Source organism: Panthera onca, chromosome A3, assembly GCF_046562875.1.
Source record: "Panthera onca isolate mPanOnc1 chromosome A3, mPanOnc1 haplotype 2, whole genome shotgun sequence".
Taxonomy (NCBI): Eukaryota; Metazoa; Chordata; class Mammalia; order Carnivora; family Felidae; genus Panthera; species Panthera onca.
In genome coordinates, this window is record NC_138341.1 from 95,518,240 (window position 1) to 95,541,491 (window position 23,252).

Genomic DNA, 23,252 nt, shown 5'->3' on the forward strand with positions numbered 1-23,252 from the left:
CTTTGTCCAGGGCATCACCTGCTTCCCCGTATATGTTTTAATGGACACCTTGTAGACCAGGAAGACACATTTCTGAAAAAATTCACGATGGTGCTTCACGATGGGAAGGACTGTGGAAAATGTGTTTGTCCAGGATAGGATTTCTGTGGCCAGGCTTCCAGGATGTCATTCCGCATGAATAATAACCATGGGGCACTGTCAACCACCCCAGAATGCTCAGACAATCTTCAGTAGCCAATCAAATACTCACAATACTAAACACATTACAAGTTATAAAAGAAAAATAATGTTTCATGTGAGAAGTAAATGGGGCTCTGAGAATATATACCCCAATGTGGTGTTCCCGAAAAATCTTTCCTGAAGAAGTGGACTTTGAGACCTGAGGTTGACTCCATATACCTAGGGAGGTGGGGGGAGGGCTAAATTTTGGAATGACTCTTACTGCCATGCTGTGCTTCCCAAACATCAGTGATGCCCTATAACCAGACAGGACAATTTCATGAAGTGTAAGAATACTTGGTTACATTCTTGGCTCACAGATGAATTCCATACACATTTCTCAGCTATTAGGGCTCATGTGATTTTGTGTAAAGTGTAGATAATTGAAAGACAATCACCAGGCCTCTTTTTCATCATTATCTTCCCTTATTCAATTTGTATTTTTAAAATCAGAATTGCTAACCAACTGGTAAGCTTCGGTTTGTGGTTTTCTATCTATCCTGGCTCATGGAAATGACTCAGATAAGTTGCAAGACACAAAGGTGCCTTAACCCACCTGACCTGTGTCCAAAGGGCAGTTGACTTCATCCTTGCGGATAACTACATGCCTAAATTGTGAAATCATTAATAATAACTAACAATCATATTTATTTACTTAATGTTATAATAACTAATACTACTCCATCATTAATTATGGAATAGTCATCGTAAAGAATAATATTATCTATGAAGAAGAGAAAAGAAAGAAAAGAAGTATAAAATGTACCATTACCTTGGAGTATGTAACTTAAACAATTTAAGCTCTGGGGAAGAAAAGAAGAAGAAAAAAAAGAAAGATGATACCAAGTTAAACAGTGCAGACATCTTGGCCAACATTTTCTTCCAGGACATGTGACGCAGGAGAGATGAGCAAGACTTGTCTTCATTGGGGTCAGGCAGGCCTCTCACTTCTTGCCTGATTGATTCTTTCATAGGACATAGCCCAGAAATACAAGTTAACTGCTTTACCTGCTGTCCAACTGAAAAAAAAAATTTTTCTCGCCAGGACTTCAGGACACACTGGCTACCATGAAATCAACAGGTGGTATTGAGTCCAATATGGACCCTCCCTCAGGAATTTTCAAAGGCAATTTTGACCATACTTGATTTTCTTCTTTTGCTTTGACTATAAAGTCTAACTGCTATGTAAGATTCCACCCCCCTCCCCGCCCCATACTTCCTGAGCATAAGGTGGTAATTACAGACTAACCAATAGTTAGGCTGATGTAGGCAGCGCCTTGGGCTAAGGAGGGGGGTGGGTTTGTCCCCTCTACCAGGATGAAGTAAGTATCTCCACATAACACAGGATCCAGGAACTGGAGATGAGTCAGGAGCCTGGTGGGTTAGTGCCTGGTCTATAAGAGACTTGAAAAGCCCCTCGTCTGCCTCAAGTGGGTGGATGTTGTACAGCTTTATTCCAAGTTGAGTAAACGAATGAAGAACAGAGCTGGCTACATCCACATCACATAACTATGAGGACGGAGAATCGAGACCATCTGTGTCAACATAACTATTTCTTCCAGGATATTCGTACCCAGGATGTTAAGGCTTTAAACCAACAAATCACTTTGCTATTTGCTGCAGGAAATTCCTACAAGACAATTTGTCCTGGCAAACAGTTTGCTCACCTGGGAAAAGCTTGCTCATCAAACAATAGTTAACTTGCCAAGATTCTATTCAAGACCATTGTCTTGCTGAATCCACCAATCCGGAACTATTATGCCACATACTCTGCTGAAATCCGATCAATTCTCTGCCTTGGAAAATACAGCTTAAGGGACCCAAGCCCAGACCTCTGAACCCTATGAAGATGTCTCCCGTCCTCCCACTTGTACACCACTGGGTCTGTGTCCTGGTGACGTCCTTCCTTACTGTGGTTGGCTTGTTGAATTTAGCTTTGCTGTATCAACAAGGCTCTTCTGATAGATTTTTATGGAGTCCAAAATTGACACAGTAAATCAGGTTTAGTCTTTTGCAAATGGGAAGCATATACATGCAAGTTAATACACACTTGCAACCCATCAAGATGGGAGAATTAGTAAACATTGTCCGTTTTCCTCGGTAATTAGGAGGCTCCTGTGTTATTCCTCCTTTGAGGAAAAAGGATGTTTGAACACTTTCCTATGACAGATTTCAAATGCACATTTTACCTCCGTTTTTCTACTCCTTTACATGATCTTGTTTTTTATACAAAGCAAAAGCCATAAGAAGGAAATGAATTCCCAAGTGCAAATTTGAAATGACCACCAAGTCTTAATTTACAACATACACACAGAGTATATAAAATACCCATTTAGAATCTTATTAAACTAGCAAGGTAATTTCAACCCATTAACATCTATATGCATATGGAGAGTGGCACAGTTTTAATCATGCCTTGGTTCTCTCTTGCCTGATCATAAGAGGCCTCTAGGTATTTGATAAAATACACCAGCAAATAACAATCAGTCTAGGATGAGACCCAGGAATCTGTTTTTTGTTGTTGTTGTTGTTGTTGTTCTTTAAAGAGGACCTACGTGATTCATACAGTCAGGTAAAGTGCAAAACACACTTGCCTACAGCATCGATTGACTGGAATGCAAAATCCAGCTTCTATCATAAAACCATCCAGTTGAAAAAGGAACAGATAAAGATTGCCTCAACTGTTTTATACAAGGTTGCATCTCGCAGGCCCTAGATCCCGGGCCTGTCTGGAATCACTAGGTCACAAAAACTCCAACCTACTGTAAACCCAGTAACAGCTTGCAGCTGGGATCAGGCAAGCCTCCCCCCCGCCCACCCCTCCAGAGCTGGCTCAGAACAGGGTTCACTCCGCAGCTCCTCAAGCAGCCCAGCAAAGTGAGAAAGCCTGCCCATTAGAAATCCCAATCAAGGCTTCCTTTTACCTTAAAGAAACTTCCTCGCTTGTCCAGACTGCGGGCACCCATGGTCCAAGCTGACATCTCCCCCAGCGATGCTCTATTGCACGCCCGGGACTCCTGAAGGTAGAGATATTTTTAATGGTTAGTCCAGCCTGTAGGAAATTCCTTTCTAAGCCACAGAACACTCACAACAACAGTTCTGCCAAGATCTTTTTCCGTCAACAACACAGTGCCATTTATTTCCCACCAAAGCCCTTCCATCCCCTTTCAGGCTGATTTCCTGCTCCAGACAGCTCAGTTCCTAGTCTGTGCCCCACCTCACTGCCCCACCTCCTGTTTCTCCAGCTGACGCAGAAGGTCTCTGGGACTGCGGAAAGTATAATGATTGCTTTGTATGTTTTCTTGACCTCATGCTCAAGTCCTAAAGGGACCGATATTAGATGTCACCGTAATCTGCTCTGAAGTTTATGGACTTAATGTGGCTGAACACAGAGGGACAGCAGAAGAATGAGGCCCTGCATGTCCCAGGAAATCCTGCCGGAATGAGATGAGGTCATCATCAGCTCTGCTAGCCCTCTCCCCCAGGCAAGGTCAACACAAGGGCACTGGGAATAAATCCCTCTTTTTTCTCCTTAGAAATCAAAGTTTGAGATGAAATCCTACGTCCCTGTTTACAGAGATAAGTTTGTATAAGAAACAACACGGAAACAGCTCCATGATAACCCAAGGGGAGGGGGGCAGTGCACTTCGGAATGCAGAGAAAAATTTAAAGGCATGATATGATTCTGAATCATAACTGTGGTCATTTCAGCTTGGAATTTCCCTCACTTGAGCATCAAAACTCGATAATCTTCCCTCTTGGCTACAAAGCCTTCAGTGTCCACTCCTAAGTAAAACACACGCATACCCAGGCAACTGGCCTTACCCCAGCCAGCGTGCAGTGCAGACCTGGGGAGGGGGGCATCCCTAAACCTTCCTTACCCAGGGAGGCTGGGCCAGGAGCAAGTATAAAACTGTTCTCCTGCTCACAATCTCTTCTGTTTGCCATGACATGCTCAAGACGAAGCTCGTCCTGACCATCACCAACATGGTATAAGGACAATAAAGTGAAAACAGGTCATGCCACATTAAGGAATATTAAAGGGGGTTGAGCTGCAGGGGTGGGGTCGGGAGGCACCAAAGCCAAAGCCACAGTAGCTGCTGCCAATTTGCAAAAGCAATTTCATTATTGCCGGGGGGGGGGGGGGGGTGAGCAGAGAGCCAATAGCACCAAAGGGACATTTCAACAAGTGGAAAAGCATAATTACTTAGCAGAGAGCTACATGTGCATTAGCGAAGAACACTTTTTGGCAAGAGGCTCATTTTGGCCTCAAGATTTGCCTCTATGTTCACATTCATAGGGGACTCTGTTGATCTGTAGAATCTCATCTATAGGAAGACAGTAACGCAGTGCTACCCATCCCTCCTTCGGGAACCCTTGCCAATTTAGTCCTTCCTCCATGGCTCCCTCTCTGTAAAGGTTCAGAGGTGACTTCCCTGTGTTGCTTTCCACTTGCTGGGATGGAGCTGAGCATTCCAAAACCTCCCGAGAAGACGGGAGCTCTCCTTTGCAATTCTGCTGACTCTGGATCTTCAGGTTGTCAGGCTCAGCAGCTGAACGGAACCCCAGCTCCAAGGCCTTTGAAGTTCATCACTTACTAGCAAAGTCCACAGATTGGAGCAACTCCAGAATGAAAACACAGGGCTGTGTTCAGAACTAAGAGGAGACAGGGAGCCACACCGTAACCCTGGGGAGCACATGATTAACTGTTTCCATGCAGAAGCACACACATAAAGAAAGAACACTTCCTGAAACCAAGCCTAATGTGCAATTCTTTTCCTTTCAGACATTTTCTAGGCGAGGGATTTGACATCATGCAGCAGTTAAGGAGCTGCTGGCAAGAGCCAAGACTTCATTCCTCATGCAGATCGAAGTCTCTTTGTTCTGTTCCTAAGATTTCCATAGACAAACCCCTTCTGATGAGCCACGACAGGCAGAGCATTTCGCCTATAGCCAGGGAGCAGTCTGGATTCCAGAAGTTTACTAGTTTAATTAGCTGCCTGAAAATTGCATGCATGCACTTCAACCTCAAGCGGTCCTCAGGGCACCATCCAGTGTAGATTCCATGCGTGCCAGGCAGGCAGACCTATCACATTTCTTCAGGAAAATGCAGGTTGCCTCTCTCCTTCTTCAAAAGGCTGCTCCAGGAGGAAGATGACAGCAGGTGATAAGAGCAGGCTGCCAAGCACGACCACGGGTCCTTCCAGTTGAATGAAATCCAAGTGGACAGCAGCACATCATAGATTATTCTCATTGAAAAAAAAAAAAAACAACTATATATATATATATATATATATATATATATATATATATATATAGTTCTTAAGATCCCCCCCAAAAGTTCTGGTTTAAGTTCCTTACCATTGTAACAAGTTTCCTTCCCAAACCATAACCTCTAAGACTTTAACTCAATAAGGACAGATTGTAATACAATTTAAAATGGATAACTTCTTTCCATTCATGGCTCCTCACCCCTCCCTACCCCAAGGGGTTACACTAGCAGTTCCGTCCTAAAACCATTCCAGTAACATGCTGGACTGAAACAAAAAAGGTGCAGTAGTTTGAGAGGTTGTAAAATTCCTCCACATTTATACATTGAGAGCTTGCTCCTTTCCTGATTTCCCTGAAGGTAAAGCGGATTCTTGAAAAATGAGCCCATCGCATCCAGTGGATCTTTCCAGATGCTAACTAAAAGCTAGAAAAAAATAAATTAAAAAAAAAAGATAGTGGGGAGTGGGGTGGGGTGGGGAAAAGCCCTAGTGGGACATTTGGGAGCTGCCAAGGCTTTTCAATAACACCACTAGAGGAATGTAAACGAAGCCGGCTGCTCCAGTCAGCTAAGGGACAAAGACAGGAAGTGAGTATTCCTCTCTCACACAAACACCAGGCTCTGCCACTGGAGAATAAACCTAGCCGTGGCTTCTCAGGTGGCCCCAAGAGCCACTGCTGAGGTGAAGGTCTGTTCTGAATTTTCAGCGTAAAGGACTCACTGAGTGGTCAGTCCAGGCTCCAGGCTCACTGTCCAGCTCGTTCAACTGAGAGCCACTGAGGACAGGTACTGAGGCACCACTGCCCGGACCCTGGCTGAAGACTGGCTGCAGGGAGAGAGACACCGAGTGCCCAGCTTCCAGGCCACTGATCAGTGGGGCTTGGTTGAGCCACTGGCACTCTCGCAGCTTTTGCTCTACTTGGCCACAGGCCAGATCTTGGCAAGATGGAGGGTCCGAGATGGAGGCTTCTTCCTCCCCTTCCCCCCTACCCTGTCCCTCCTCCATTTATTTAGTCAAACTACCCTTCCTATTTGTTTGCTTCAGGTCACAAGTGCAGACCCACAGGAGAAGCAGAAGGACACTTACACGGGCACCCACTACTCACAAGTCCAATTTACAAGAGACTTCGCTTATTCAAGGCATGGGTTCTCAACACCGAGCTGCTACGACAGTTAGTTAGCCACAAAAGCCTTCTAATCACTACCTCTCTTCCTCTCCTTTCTGGCAGCTGAATGAGACAAGGCGAAGTGGACTTCAGCTCTTAGTAAACAAGATCTCGTTATTATAATTATTTTACAGCCAAACTGACTGAAGAAGGAGAAAATGACTCACCCCTGGGGACCTGTCAGGTCAAGGCCAATCCTGAGAAATGCACGTCACCTTTTTGCTGGTTCTTTAAGTGGCTCCAATGACGGCAGGTCTGTCTTTTGAATGCTTTTCCTCTTTACTAAGAGGTAAAAGCCAGTGGGGCGGCTCTGTGTCTGGATCCAGGGAAAGTCTCTGAATATTTCCATAATTATCTTTGTATTACCAGGGATTTTACAAGCTGGACAGAAAAACTCGATTCCAGGCTCTGGCTTGACAATTCAAATTACATGAATTTTTAAAATTTTTTTCTTTAAGCATTTTGTATCACTGTCCAGCACTGATTTTCCCTCAGTTGATAGTGAATGTTTTTTTTTCTCTTAAGTTTTAAGATTATGCAATTTTTTCATTGAAAAGAGAAACTAGTTTATTGGAAGAAATGAGAAGCAAAGAACTGTATTCCCAGCCCTCTTACTAATAAGTGTATTTTTAAATAGAATTGGAAACAACATTCAGTACCTCAATTTTCCCAGGAGTAATTTCCCAGGACCATCAAATAATTTTTTTTTTTTTAATCAAGGAGCATTTCTGCCACTCCTAGGACCGGCCCGACAATGGGGTTAATTGCACTGGAGGTCCACCCCTTGCATCCTTGGAAAACTGGTGCCTCCCAGAGACTCTCGCCATATCCACACTGCATTAGCTTTGCTGGTGTGAGAGATAAGCCTAGGAATCCCCCGGGCTTACACCAATGGGTTAACAAAGCATAAAGAAATACAAAGCCATAAAATGCTCACACCCAAGTTTGGGTAAACCAGACTGGCACCCCAAGAATAGGGGGGTGCAAAGACACCCCAAGAATAGGGAGGTGCAAAGGCACCCCAAAATAGAGAGGGGGTGCAGAACCCCCAAAATAGAGAGGGAGAGGCAAAGGCCTAAAATAGGAACAGGCGCAAATGTGCCCAATACATAGGTATATGAAATAAACAAGATTAGATATTCAGGGGGAAGCACCCCCAATTTAGTACTGTAGCAGAAAAGCTGCTTTCACGGGAGGATAGAGCCAGGTTAGGTAAACTGGTGAATTGGACTATGGATGGCTGCGCTGCAAGCAAAGCAGAGATGGTTAAAAAAAGAAAAGGTGCCTTGTCAACCCTCAGGTTATTTCCCCTGTCTGTCTGGTCCCTAGGCTAGCTAAGATAAACAGAGGTGCTGCCTAATGTCCGCTGTAAACAACTCTCCTCCCGACTGCCTGGCGCCCAGATTTCCTTTTGTATTAACCCAAACCCCTAACCCCGAATATCCTCAAGACCCCCTTTCCCTCAGATCCACAAGTTAATGTTCACAAATTCATTGTCCCTTTGTGCACGTCCATCACCATGTTTGTAAGCCTTCTGATCCTAATAAAAATGGGGCAAGGACCCTTATTTGGGGCTCTTGTCTTTTCCCGGACATTAGCCATCTCTCGCTTTCAATCCTGCGTCCCGCTCTTTTGCTAGACAAGAGAGAACGTTAGACCCAGAGTCTACGACATGCTGGTGCCCCCATGGTGAAGGTGTGAACACTTCCACCAAGGGCAATGCACGCCACCTTGGGCAACAGGCGGGAAGCTCAGCTGTCAAGAAACTCCTCCTTTGGGGCGCCTGGGTGGCGCAGTCGGTTAAGCGTCCGACTTCAGCCAGGTCACGATCTCGTGGTCCGTGAGTTCGAGCCCCACATCAGGCTCTGGGCTGATGGCTCGGAGCCTGGAGCCTGTTTCCGATTCTGTGTCTCCCTCTCTCTCTGCCCCTCCCCTGTTCATGCTCTGTCTCTCTCTGTCCCAAAAATAAAAAAAAAAAAAAAAAAAAAAAAAAGTTGAAAAAAAAAATTAAAAAAAAAAAATAAAATAAAAAAAAAATAAAAAAAAGAAACTCCTCCTTTTCTTGGATGGGAAACTGCCTCTGTCACCTCCCACCCATCACCCTCATTTTACGCCTTGGGCCATTCAAGGATTAGCTTCCTGCTTCTCCAGCTTGCATTTCCCTACAGACATCCCTATTTTTTCCCTAGGTAACCACTTCTCTTAAGCATGGCTCAGTCCTCAAGGCTGGTGCACTCTGCCCACCTGGAAACATGGCTGTGAAGGGAGAGAGGGTGGCTACCTCCCAGGCCAGTCTCTTTTGACATTTCAAAAGTATGTGTCTTGGGGCACCTGGGTGGCTCAGCCAGTTAAGCAACCAACTTCAGCTCAGGTCATGATCTCAAGGTTCATGGGTTCAAGCCCCACATCTGGCTCTGTGTTGACAGTTCAGCGCCTGGAGCCTGCTTCAGATTCTATGTCTCCCTCTCTCTCTATCCCTCTCCCCTCTCCCCTTGTGCTCTCTCTCTCTCAAAAATAAACTTGAAAAAAAAATTTTTTTTAAAAGTATGTGTCTTCTCAGCCTCCTTACTTGAAAAGCTCCACATGTTAAGTGGTAACACCCTGCAGTGATTTCACACCTACAATGAGGAAGCCTTGTAAGCTGCATTAGCTCCTAAGACAAAGGAGGCCATGGACAGGGAGCCACACACTCCAGGTCTTCCTCAGGGTTTACCTGTCAACCTGTGAGCACCTGAGCTTAGACCTTTCTTTTCTAAGCCTCTCTGGCCATGATGCTAAAAAGTATATGGTGGTGAATTTTGTGTAGGTGGTTAATTTTAATTTGATAACCTGACAGCTCTTGAATTGAGTCAACACTGCAGATACAATAGATTAAGTGATACACTTTTTAAAAAATTTTGAATTAACTCTCTCCAGAGATGCCGAGTCAAGAATCTATGGCCATGTCGTTTATTAGAGGTGCCTTTAAGAAACACTGGTTGGGGAGGGGAAGTGATATGGGGAAGAAGGGCAGCCAATACAAAGTGCATGACCAACTACTGGGCAACTGGACTTCAACTCTTCTGGGGAGCTCTGGAAGTCAGTATAGACCATGCCCCAGAGTAGTTCCAACAGAAGCACAAGGGAGCTGAGGAAATGTCCAACTGCCCGCAGGAAGCCTTAATTCACCAGCATTTCCATCATGCCACTAGTGTGTGTAGAATGGGCTCCAGTGGCCAAAGAGAGCCTTAGGCAAAGTTGGCAGTGGAAAATCAGGCCAGCACCCATGGAAATGTTAAGTACCCAAAGGATTTGGGAAGGGCTTGACAGCGGCTGCTACAACTGGCAACTTTTTAAAAATCAGGACATTTTGCATAAAATGTAGATATGTAGCTTCTCTGGTCACACCGGGCTATCATTCCAGCATAACCCAAACTGGTTGACTCTGAGTGTTCTCTTCAGATGAGATATAAGCTCTTCCAGTTCACCAGTGCCCATGGATCTGCTCACGTCATTCAGATACCCTGCTTGAGCCACCCACACCCCTTGTAGAACACCTGCCCTGCCCACGTTGTGCCTGATATGCAACGTGAGTGATTCTGCCCATGCCATCCCCTCAGCTGATTGGACCAGCAAAGTTAAAATTGACCATTCTAAGATGAAGTAGAATCCTCTACTTCAAGATTTTGAGCTGAGAGTCACAAGGTAGGTGCTCATGCCTGAGAGCTGGTTTTGGAGCCATATGGGAAACTTGATAGAAATAATGAAAATAATTTATGGGAAACATACATCCTGAGTGAGCAGATACGAGGGGCTACTGGTCCACAGTGAGCCAGGAGGGGTGAATGCACATGTGTAAAGGAGCATCTTGAATCTTGGCCTCAGACCGCTGGCCTTAGAGCTTCCACCAGGCCAAGGTTCAACTCATCTTGTATCCTGACAATAAATATTCCTTTTTTTTTCTTTTAGTAGTTTGGGTGGATTTATGTTCCTTTCCATCAAATATGTTTTGACCAGCATGCTTCAGAAAGACAATCACGAGTTCTCAGAAGCAAGTATAGTTTTAAAATATTTTTTAGCATCTTACCAAATGTTTAATTCAAAGATCTTGGAATAAAGCACACGCCGATAAAGACAAACTCCTGTCAAACCACAGCAGAACTTAATGATGTCAAATCTGATGGGGATTGATTTTTTTAATGTTTATTTTTTTTATTTTTTGAGAGAGAGAGAGAGAGAGAGAGAGACAGAGCACGAGTGGGGCAGGGGCAGAGAGAGAGGGAGGCACAGAATCCAGAGCAGGCTCCAGGCTCTGAGCTGTCAGCACAGAGCCTGACGTGGGGTTCAAACCCATGAACCACGAGATCATGACCTGAGCCAAAGTCAGACACTTAACCAATGGAGCTACCCAGGTGACCCAATGGGGATTTTTTATATGAATATAGGAGAGGGACACCTTTGGCCATCTAAAGGAAGATGCTTCAATTTCGGGGTGAAAAGGACAAACAAAAGGTACATTTCTACTTCTTTCATCAACACTGCAAAGTTGCATGGAAGCTTTGCTGGGTGTTTACCTCTATTTTTTTTTAATTTATGTTCCTCAGTTGAATAAAATGGAATGGATGCAGCTTTCTGCTCATGAGAGAGAGTTGTGGATTGTTGTAAAGATGTTTTTACCCTGTTATTTTAATCCAGACTTTGTGTCTTCAAGGAAGTTTTAACTCAATGTTTAACACACACAAATATTTCCATTGGAATTATACCAATATTGATCATTTTCATGGAGAAAATATTTTCTGGAGCATACTTCGTTAAACCATCTCAAGTCCTTGGTTAGTTTCTTACACAGTGCAGTTAAACTGTTTTCAAACTTTCTTTAGTTCTTTTTAATTTTGTACCTTTTTTCTTTCCGGATGTAAGAATTTAAAGCTAGTAAATATTATATGTTTTGTTCCAAAGATTTATCATCTTAGTTTTTATGCCTGGATCTATGACCCATCTGAAATTAATTTTTGTGTACGGCTTGAGGTAAGGGGTTGGGAGTCTTTATTTCTCCATACAGATACACATTTAATTTTAATTTTAAAGAAAATAGTTTTTAGAGATGAATTCTGCTCTTTGTAAACTTTACATCAAAGATGTGATTGAGTAAACAGAATTTTGTCTTCATGAAACTACTGTGTAACATTCCTGCCCTGTAAGGTGGTGGTAATTGTTTTCATTATTTCTATCAAGTACTAAATTTTCCGTATTAAATTTTGACTATACTTTCTGCAAGATTATTTGATGAGTCTGCACATTTTTAGACAATAAAGTTTTCTTCTGCCAGTGCAATATTCCTCAGACCAAGGTTTTTTCTTTCCACTTTCAAAAATTCCAAACAAATGCAATTCACCAGTCAGGTTTGGATCAATCACAAATGATGTTCAGTGAGGCTTCACCTATTTCATTATGAATTGGTTACAATACTGATATTTTGTATTTCTTAGATAATCAGTGAGAAAAGTGGAAGCAATAATCCTCAGGCACTCATGGAATACTCTGTTGCTCAGCAATCGACTACTGTCATTCCAAACTCAATGTTCTTTATTCTTCTAATATGTTTTATTTTGTTCACTAGCAGCTTCCGTGGTTAGGGGACCAAAGAGAAGAACATACACACAGTCTAAATGGTTACATAATGTCCTCTTTAAGAAAGTAGTCTCGGGGGCACCTGGGTGGCTCAGTTGGTTAAGCTTCCGACTTCAGCTCAGGTCATGATCTCGCGGTTTGTGAGTTCGAAGCCTGCGTCAGGCTCTGTGCTGACAGCTCAGAGCCTGGAGCCTGCTTCGGATTCTGTGTCTCCCTCTCTCTCTGTGCCTCCCCAGCTCACACTCTGTCTCTGTCTCTCTCTCAAAAATAAATAAACATCATGAAAAGATGCTCAATGTCACTCCTCATCAGGGAAATACAAATCAAAACCACACTGAGATACCACCTTACGCCGGTCAGAGAAACTAAAATGAACAAGTCAGAAGATTGTAGATGCTGGAGAGGATGTGGAGAAATGGGAACCCTCTCGCACTGTTGGTGGGAATGCAAACTGGTGCAGCCACTCTGGAAAACAGTGTGGAGGTTCCTCAAAAAATTAAAACTAGATTACCCTATGACCCAGCAATAGCACTGCTAGGAATTTACGCAAGGGATATAGCAGTGCTGATGCACAGGGGCACTTGTACCCCAATGTTTATAGCAGTACTTTCAACAATAGCCAAATTATGCAAAGAGCCTAAATGTCCATCAACTGATGAATGGATAAAGAAATTGTGGTTTATATACACAATGGAATACTACTTGGCAATGAGAAAGAATGAAATCTGGCCTTTTGTAGCAACGTGGATGGAACTGGAGAGTGTTATGCTAAGTGAAATAAGTCATACAGAGAAAGACAGATACCATATGTTTTCACTCTTATGTGGATCCTGAGAAACTTAACAGAAGACCATGGAGGAGGAGAAGGGGAAAAAAAAAGTTAGAGAGGGAGAGAGACAAACAATAAGAGATTCTTAAAAACTGAGAACAAACTGAGTGTTGATGGGGGTGGGGGAGAGGAGAAAGTGGGTGATGGGCATTGAGGAGGGCACCTGTTGGGAAGACCACTGGGTGTGGTATGGAAACGAATTTGACAATAAATTATATTTAATATAAAAAATTTTTTAAAAGAAAGTAAGTAAGTCTCATCTTGTGTTCTTGTCACACAAAAAAATTCTTGTCACAATAGTCCTAGATTAAAACGTCATGACAACCACCTCTGAAGCACAAAAAGTGGGACACCATCCCTACAGAGATTAAACTAGCCCCTAGGGAATAATTGCCTAGAATTTCATGTACTAATTTGCTTCTTTTCCCTTCATTTTGATCCTGTATGTGTTGACATCTTTCCAAATTTTCCACTTCACCATTAGGATATCTACCTTCCCTTTAAACAGGGATGTGCTAGAAAATACTTAACAACTGGCTTTCTGGGGAATAAAAGCCCCAAATTTTAGCAGTTGCCTATTTTATGGGATAAATACTCTCATCATGAATAATTTCAGGCTACCAACAGGACATCAACATATTTGCAAAATTGATGAAAATCTAACTATCAGCTCTACTGAGTGAGGGTAGGGGTGACTCCAGTTCATGACTCATTTAATCTACCCATTCGAAACCCCAACGTCTCTGAAGAGATTGCTTTGATTTGATTCTTTTTACACCGAGGTAATACAAGATAGCAAAGTAAGAAACTAGATCTCTAGACTGAAAGCAATGCTTTAGCCATGAAACCACATTATTTGTTCCTAGTAAGACCTGAAATATGTTTGGCTATCATCTCAACCAAGTTGAGTGATCCCATCAGGAAAACCTGAAGGAAGCCACATGTTCAGTCTATTATTTGAGACTCCGTAGGTTCTATTTCTTTACAGGTTGAAGAGGAGGAGAAGAAAAGATCTTCCTTTTGCCCATCAGACATTGGGGATCCCATATGCCTTATTCAGAGGAGTAGCTCCAATACTCAACACAGTGCCTGGCACATCTGTGCTCAATAAGCGTCTCTGGGATAAGTAAGTGCATGAGATTTTACAGAGAAGGCATCAAGGCTGAAAGGAAGGGCTTTTAAGGAATGGCTTCATCAAAAGTGTAAGATAATAGGAAGAACTATAACTTCGAGAATGACAAAATAAGATATAAACTTCAAGAATGACAAGAACTGTAACTTTGAGAATGACAAGATAGCTTGCTGTCAATCCACATAACATGCTGGGAAAAAACATTCTTTATACCACTTTGAAACACAAGGACGTTTAATCCACATTTTCTTTCTGCTGTTGGATTTCTCCTATAGGGTCTATGATCTGGAGGCCTTTCCTCTCTATCATATAGAGACTCACTTTGTTCTCTGCAATTACCTAGCCAATCATGTTTCTTGGCTCTTTCATTTTTGCACAAATCAGAATTCTAGAGGTCTCCAGGTGTGTGTCCACACCATTGTATCTTCATTGGAGACCACAAAACAAAAAATTCACCAGAACAGATGCAAAACTCCCAATGAAATATAACTGGCTGAGCAAATGGACTTCTCTGTGTTTGTGCATGTACCTACATCCATGTGTTATGGGGATTAGAGTCTGAAAATTCCCATCCTTGCTTTTAAGTGCATTGGAGAACAGTTGAGCCTCCTCTGGAGAATATTATCCTTCTATGCTTGCAGATTCCATGTGGGATGGTCAGCAGAAGCACAACATCCAATATCAAAATAAAAAAAAATACCACAACACCTCTATACATTGTGAATGCCCAATTACCATGTATGAATACCATCTTACAGCCACTATCCAGAAATTATCAAGGATGATGCATAAAGAAACAGCTGCTCTCCAAAATAGTTAATATTTTATGTGTCTACAAAAGAGTTGTGGAAACTCACATAAGCTCTCATAGTAAGGCTGTCAATGATATCTGTTGCCATCACCAATGAGGTGGTTTGTGTCAGAAAACAGTGCCTTTGCAGTTCAGGCATGTTTTAGTCTCTCTTGGTTGACCAACAGCATTCATGTCTTTTGCTGGGAGAGACAAGTACATATGACTGGGGCATTTTACAAATCCAATCTCATATTACTACCAAACTACCAAGTAGTTTCTGCTAGGCTCTGCAGGCTCCCTTTGAAACACAGGGTTTTCCTCACTATGGTCTACCCAAATCCTATCCTCTTGTGCAGGTGTCTGACCCATGCTTATGGCAGCCATGGTTATTATGGGGGCCAAGAGGGGAAGGGAAGCAGTTGGATTTCCCCTTTTCCATTGGGAGTATTTGAGGGTAGCACAAACACACATCTGAGGGAGACTGCTTTGGGTCATAATAATGATGATCTTGGAGTCAGACTTCTAGAAAAAGAAGATCAAAGGATGCAGGGTCAAATAAGCCTGTGGATCCACCTTAGTGGATAGTGGAGGCACTGAGCCATTGACCTTGTCTGGACTCTCATGCCTCACAAGGGGATGCTAGGTAGGCATGAATACTTTCAGGGCCTGGGGCAAGAAGACAAATGGAGGCTGACATTATTTATGTCTGAATTTTTTTTAATTATAAATCAAGATTACAAACTGTGTTCTATTCTCTTACCAAGACAAACTGTGTTCTATTCTCTTTCCAAGGACTTGGAAGGTCAGGTTTCCATTTAAAATTTTCACTCTTGGGCCACCTGCGTGGCTCAGTCAGTTAAGCATCTGACTTCAGCTCAGGTCTTGATCTCACGGTCTGTGGGCTCGAGCCCTGCATCAGGCCCTGTGCTGACAGCTCAGAGCCTGGAACCTGCTTAGGATTCTGTGTCTCCCTCTCTCTCTGCCTCTCCCCTGCTCTTGCTCTGTCTCTCTTTCATTCTCTTTCTCTCTCTTTTTAAAGTGTTTATTTATTTTGAGAGAGAGAGAGTATGTGCATGCACAAGTGGAGGAGGGGCAGAGAAGGAGGGAGAGAGGAATCCCTTTTCACTCTGTCAAAAATAAATAAACATTAAAAAAAGTGTCTAAATATTCAGACTCTTCAGTGTTCTGCGCTGAACGGGACACATGGGGCATCCAGAACCTATCCCATGGCTTGTCACTCTACTCTTCTGTCTTGACAGCTCTGTGGACACCCCAGCCTTCCTGTCCAACTGTCACCTCGGATTCCACCCACAAAACTTCCAGCCTGTGTGGGCTATGCCACCAGGCCTGGGGTATGTGGGCAGGGATTCCAGAGTGCTGTGCATCTGGAACAATAAGGGAAGAGAAATGCAGGGTCCAGAATGGCATAACCCCTGCCTCCATGGACCTCTTCTTCCATGGGGAGTGATGAGGCTGAGTGGGATGAAGTACATAGCCCAGGGCAGTGGCCTCTCTTGCCTAGGTCTTAGGGCAGGTTGGATCATCTTAGGGCCCATGAGAGAATAGACAAAGGTTCCACTACTGGTTTGGTTTTCTCCCATCCTCACCTGGACTTGGTTTGCAGAAGTGTAAGGTTCAGTCCCAAGTGGCCCTAGTTATACCCTGGTGGTACTGGGGAAGAGAGACAGGCTTGGATCCAACAGCCCTAAGACGTCCTAATTCCTCTCGAGCTCTTAATTCCAGTTCAAGAGGCCATGCTCTCTCCTTAAAAGCATTCTGGCAATTGTACTCCTTCCTCCACCTTCTCTCCTCCTTTGGCTCTTCGAAAACACTACAGCCCCTCACTCTGGGTCTGCCGTCTTGGACTCCTCCTCCAATCCTATCTCAATCCTAAACCAGCTGCCTTTACCCTGCCAGCACCATCATCTTAGAGGTCAAAACACACTGAGTAAGCACTGAAAAACACTTCAGCCCTGTGTCTTAGATCAAGCCCCCAAATGCATGCTTGTTTTAGGTCTGAGGATATATTATGACCTTCTCCAATCAGCTTCTACTGACCTCAAGTTACTGCAGATAATAGGAAACTGCATAACGTGCCTTAGAATCACCCCAAAGCTGATTATCTTGGCAAAACAAGGTCTCCATCTTTTGGGTGTCTGTAATAGGTCTCCAGCAAAAAAAGGAGACTAGAGGTTAATGCTTTTATCTCCCCGAAGACCTTACCCTCTTGCTTATTACCCTTGAAGACTAAAAAGTATTTTTGTAAAAGTCAGGAAAGATAGTTTGTATCTGCTTCAATGCTGGGCCAAACCATCGTTCTCATAGTCTCCATTGGCCTAACCCAAATGGTAGGGTCTGGATATAACAGAGCTAATGCCCCATGATCATGGAGATAGTGACCCAGTTGGCATATGGCATTTTGATTTTCAAAAGGCTTTTACTTGTATATCCCTATTTTCTTTGCCTGTTAGAGCATCTTATGTTACATGGCATTTTTTTTTGAAGTATTTATTTATTTATTATTTATTTTTGAAGGAGAGAGAGAGCAGGGGAGGGACAGAGAGAGAATCCCAAGCAGGCTCCACACTGTCAGTATAGAGCCAGATACAGGGCTCGAACTCACATACCATGAGACCATGACCTGAGCGGAAAAGAAGAGTCAGATGCTTAAGTGACTGAGCTACCCAGGCACCCTAAATGGCACTTCTATGTACAAATGTGAGGCTCCCCTACAGCTGGAAGGTTCTATTTTTTTTAATGTTTATTTATTTTTGAGAGAGAAAGCTAGAGAGCAAGCAGGGGATGGGCAGAGAAAAAGGGAGACAGAATCCCAAGCAGGCTCCGTGCTGTCAGCACAGAACCTAATGTGGGGCTTGAACTCAAAAACCATGACATCATGACCTGAGCTGAAACCAAGAGAAGGATGCTTAAACGACTGAGCCACCCAGGTACCCCACTTCTATTTTTTTTAAGTTTATTTATTTATTTTGAGAGAGAAAGGGAAAGAGAGGGTGAGGAGCAGAGAGAGAGAGAGAGAGAGAGAGAGAGAGAGAGAGAGAGAATCCCAAGCAAACACCGCACCGGGTCTCAAATCCACGAATCGTGAGATCATGACCTGAGCCAAAACCAAAGCTTTCTCCAGGAACCAAAGGCTTTGTTTTCTCATTTAGGGCTTGAGTGTTTACTTTTCTTTCCTGCTCCCTGTTTCTGATTAATTTCTATCCCCTTTATTAGTTCAGGGAGGTGTACAAAGAGAGTAGACAGAAGTCAAATCATTCAGTTGGCAGACTTGTGCATGATTTCTGGATTGCAGCTATGTATTTCGTATGGTTCCAATTTAGAAACAAAACAAAGCAAAACAAAACCCAATCTTGAGTCTTCTTCCTGCTTTCCTACCTGTTTTTCTGAACTCCAAAATACTTGTCTACAAAAAAGTAAAGAAAGAATCACTCATTCTTGGTTTCTTTCTCTGAAATGCAGCTCTGAATATTGAATGCTGACTTTCCACTTAACATTCCTTTCCTCTGAAGTCCCCGCTCCCCTCTGCTAATGAGGGCACCAGGCTTGAAAACTTGCTTGACTCGACCCATCAATCACTGCACAGTTTTGCAGAGTCTTCTGGCCGAAACGGCTGTCATCTCCCTTCCCATTCTCCACAACCACTCAGACCTTGGGCGGCGGCAGCCTTAATGGTTTCAGCAGCTCCCTAATGTCTGTGCGCCCCCGCTGCTGCGTCTGCTCCAATTCACGCGGCCCAAACATGCCACACCAAAGGGACCGTCCTTTCCCAGCTTCCTGCTTCCCTGCTCGCAGCACAGTTTTTAGAATTGAATATCCATATTCCTGGTTAGGTATTCAGGGTCCCTTTTTGATCTGTTTCCAATCCAATTTTCCAATCTCAGCAATGACATGTGTGTAGGTTGGCACTGCCCCCTCCAGAGCACAGATCTCAGAGATCCCACCCGAGTGGAGACAGAGAACATTCCTGACTAGTTTCGGCCTACCCTGGGTGAGTATTTTTCCAGGCATTCTGTCACTGCCCACCACACTGCCCAACCTAGACCAGTGAGCTGAAAGTGGCCTAAATTGGCAATCCCAGGTAGGTAAGATTCTGAAGCCACATCATGCACGGTGCACCGATACTCACCAGCAATAGTGACTTGCCTCACTTTGACCCTGCTCCCTTATCTGTCAGGTGGGAGAACTCCGAGGTGCCCGCTCTACACTGTTTCCCAGGACTATCTCATGAGATGGGGCTTCAGATGCCCCAGTGGGGGCTGGCTTATCAGTTAGTGGCTGCCTTTTCTTCTCACTTCCAAACCTGCCAACAGCATCCCCCTTACCTCCCAAAAAACTATTTGCACTTGAAGCCTTATCTCAGGGTCTGGGTACACACACCTAGTGTGGACAGCAGGATAATCATGGACAATCATGGACTGATGCAAACATGAACACACACACACACACACACACACACACACACACACACACACACACCACGCAGACAAAAAACATGCACACATTTCTAAATAACACACTTTAAGGACTGCTTTCCCTCCCCTCTCTCCTGTCCCTACTTTTCTACTGGCATTCCCTGAGATCATCTCCCAGTAAATGGTATGGAATTTCTGTTTGTGAGCCTGGTTCACTGCTTGTCTAAAGAATCCTGCTCAACTAGTACTGAATTTATAATTAATGGGAACATTTTTGTCAATATAAAATCCAGGAAAAAATGCATAAACATATTTTGAATAAATGTTGTGTGTCCCTGTAAACAACCACTATCCTTTGTGAACATAACTAACATTATCCAGTTAAGAGTAATGAAAAAAAGGGGCGCCTGGGTGGCTCAGTTGGTTAAGTGACCAACTTTTCAGCTCAGGTCATGAGCTCACAGTTCATGAGATTGAGCCTGCATTGGGCTCCGTGCTGATAGCATGGAGCCTGCTTGGGATTCTCTCTCTCTCTCTGCCCTTCTCCTGCTCATTCATTCTCATTCTCTTCTCACTCTCTCCTCTCTCTCTCTCTCTCTCTCTCTCTCTCTCAAAATAAATAAATAGAACTTTAAAAAGAGTAATAAAAAAAATGAAAGGCTTATTTTTAAATTGTTGCAAATTTCCAACAATTAAAAGACTTGTTACAGAGGGTGTGATTTTTATCGACACAAAAATCTTTCTTTCTTTCTTTTTTTTTTTTTTAATTTTTTTTTTTTCCAACGTTTTTTATTTATTTTTGGGACAGAGAGAGACAGACAGAGCATGAATGGGGGAGGGGCAGAAAGAGGGAGACACAGAATCGGAAACAGGCTCCAGGCTCTGAGCCATCAGCCCAGAGCCCGACGCGGGGCTCGAACTCACGGACCGCGAGATCGTGACCTGGCTGAAGTCGGACGCTTAACCGACTGCGCCACCCAGGCGCCCCTCTTTTTTTTTTCCAAAATACATTCAAAGACTAAGAAGTGTCACCAAATGATTTATCCTCTCGAGATCCCCATGTACCTTGGTCTGGCTCTGCTACCACCTGACCACAATTAAAGCTTTTAAGAAACTCCTATTTTTCTCATCCTAATCCCTTGCTTTTTTCCCCGTGGTCACCAGCAATTAACCCAGCAATATAAATGGGCTCTTGAATCAGTGAGGAGCTTTCATGTTATAAGTAACAGAAAATCCAATTCAAATTGATTTAAAAATAAACAGTAATGTCTCCTTACAGATTGCTCATTAACTGCGTAAGAAATGATAGTAACTGTACAGTGGAGAAACTACATAAGACTTTGACTGGCTGATCAAAGTTCAGATCCCCAGTGCGGGTAGACAGATGCTACATTCGTCCTGACCCGATGCCCCAGGGATACAATGTCAGTTATAGCGTATTCCAACAGAAGGTGTGGAACCTGAATCCAGTCATAAGGAAACATCACACACACCCCACCAACTGAGGGACACTACATAAAAAACCCAGATTCTGCACAAATATCAATGTCATGCAAGACAGAGAAAGGCTGAAAAGTTGTTCCAGGTTAAAAAGACCTGAACCTCTAAAAAAACACATGATCTTTGATTGGAGAAAGAAACAAGCTATATATAGAGGCCATTATTGGGAACATTTAAAAATTAGTATCTTAGCCTGGGTGGCTCAGTCAGCTAAGTGTCCAACTTCGGCTCTGGTCATGATCTCATGGTTTGTGGATTTGAGTCCTGTGTTGGGCTCCATGCTAAGTGTAGAGCCTGCTTGGGATTCTCTCTCTCTCCCTCTCTCTCTGCCTCTCCCCACTCACACTTTCTCTTTATCTTTCTCTCTCTCTCTCAAATAAGTAAAAAATTAGTATCTGTAATTTCGATCAATGACTAAGCCTCAGTCTTGGCTGATAGGACTGTGGGGACGAAGAGAACACCCCTGTTCTTAAAAACAGCATACAGAAGTAGTAAGTGGTAAAGGTGTGTGATGTATACAACCTGATCTCAGGTACTGATACAGCCAAAGGGGCGAAAAGGTACAAATTGGTGAATCTGCATGAATGGTAAACACGAGTCCTCTGAACTCTCCTTGCAACTTTTAGGAAGTTTGGCCCATTTCAAAATAAAAACTTAAAAATCACTAGGCAGTACAAGTGATTAAGGGAGGTACTGAAGTCCTGCTTCAGGAGGCACAGGCCAGTCCCATGGCCCCATGATTTTGACAAGGCCCTGTTTCCCTGGCTTTCTTCTGCTTCCAGGTTCTAGCTTCCTGGGGTCAGTGCTGTCCATGCTCAGTGTGCCCCGTGGTGGAAAGACAGCATCAGCTCCTGTCTTCACAGCCCCACACCCACACATCCAGAGATAGGTCAAGCTCCCTCGGAAGAGTGAATGAGGGTCTTCTTTCCCAGAAATGCTTCCCTCAAGTTTGAGAAGCCCTTCTTGCTCTGACGCACAAAATCTAATCGGGATGAGACACCAACCCTGACATTTAGGATGTGAAGTCCAAGCTCTTTGATGTAACATATACTACACAGTCTTCCCCAACCTGACTCAAACCTTTATTCCCATTTCTGGCCCCTCCCACAAGCCCACTCTCATCTGCCACACCTTTGTATGGCTGTAACAGTCTCTCTGTTTAAAACACTCTCTACCACTCAAGACTCAGCCCAAAGATCACCTCCTCTTGTGCCACCTTCTCTGGCCCCCACCATTAAGCCTTTCCTTCTCTGGGTGCCACAGGGAACAGGCTCCCATGACATTCTAATTCCATGTTTCTATTTGCCACCAGAGGGCCCTGCATGTTCCCTAACATTTAGAGTGTGCCCAGTATATCTATAAAACACGGACAAGCACATAACATCTGCCCTGCTAACACCATGCTTCCTTGGCCTACTGAAAATCTATGGAAAATCTATCTGTGATAGAACTTAAAATGGCACTAGACACGAAAAAGAAGTCACTAAAATAAAATGTTATTCAATAAAATACATCTTAATTAGAATATTTTACTCTGTGAAAGAAAATTACCCTGTTATTCAAGCCACATGGAACCACTGAGAAACTCATAATTTAGCCAGTACGTGGAAAGTGCATATGTTCTAATTTCCTGTTTTTCTGTGAGAGGCCACTGTTCCAGCCTGGGTCAGGCAATGCATGGTTTGTGGCCTGGCACTTCAGCAGCCCTGGCTCAGAGAAAAGACTGGCTTTATCTTGCACGGGTAAGTGGGGAAAACTCAGAAAACCCACACTGCACAAATATTACATCACCAAACAGGGGAACAACCACACTCAGCAACCATCCTGGAGGCCCAGCTTGGTGTAGGTTCCTGTCGCAGAACTTAGTTCAGCTCTTTGAGCACCAGGATGCCTCATGCCAGACATGCAGACACTTCAGGCTGCTGATGCTGCCCTTTCCTGGGGCCACAAAAATGTTTTGCAGCTTAGAAAGCAGGCTGGCTCACCCAGCTGCCTGACATTTTCAGAGCAAACTCTGGAGCTATGGCCCAGGAGGGTCTCAATAAGCCCCCCTGGATTCATCCCTCATTTTTAGTCAAATCATGGCTCTAAAAAATCTCCCACTGCAGAGAAACCTGGATGACACCGCCATAACCAGCCAGCAGAGTTACCTGCCACGTGTGCCTCCTGATATCAGGCACTGGGGAGGACACATTACTTCTGTAGCATTCCCACCAAAAGCACATAACCTGAATCCATATGTGAGGAACATCAGACATGCCAGACTGAGGGTCACTCTACAAAAACAATAGGCCTGAACTC

At 43.8% G+C, this 23,252-nt stretch overlaps 1 protein-coding gene across 6 annotated transcripts in view; it reads right to left on the reverse strand.

Annotated features, from left to right (window-relative positions):
* RIN2 (Ras and Rab interactor 2) overlaps window positions 1-23,252 on the reverse strand; it is a 225,070-nt gene that overhangs the window by 106,638 nt on the left and 95,180 nt on the right. Inside the window, exons 1-2 of one of the 6 annotated variants that reach the window (XM_078444300.2) lie at window positions 6,822-6,840; window positions 3,144-3,236 (exon numbers count right to left, since the gene is read on the reverse strand). In XM_078444300.2, the coding sequence (XP_078300426.1) occupies window positions 3,144-3,200 (57 nt within the window). In that variant the 5' untranslated portion in view covers window positions 3,201-3,236; window positions 6,822-6,840. Of the gene's footprint in view, window positions 1-3,143; window positions 3,384-3,449; window positions 3,472-6,209; window positions 6,510-6,594; window positions 6,688-6,821; window positions 6,841-23,252 lie in introns of those variants that run through there. The other 5 variants (XM_060611190.3, XM_060611160.3, XM_060611184.3 and 2 more) reach the window with 5 other exon arrangements.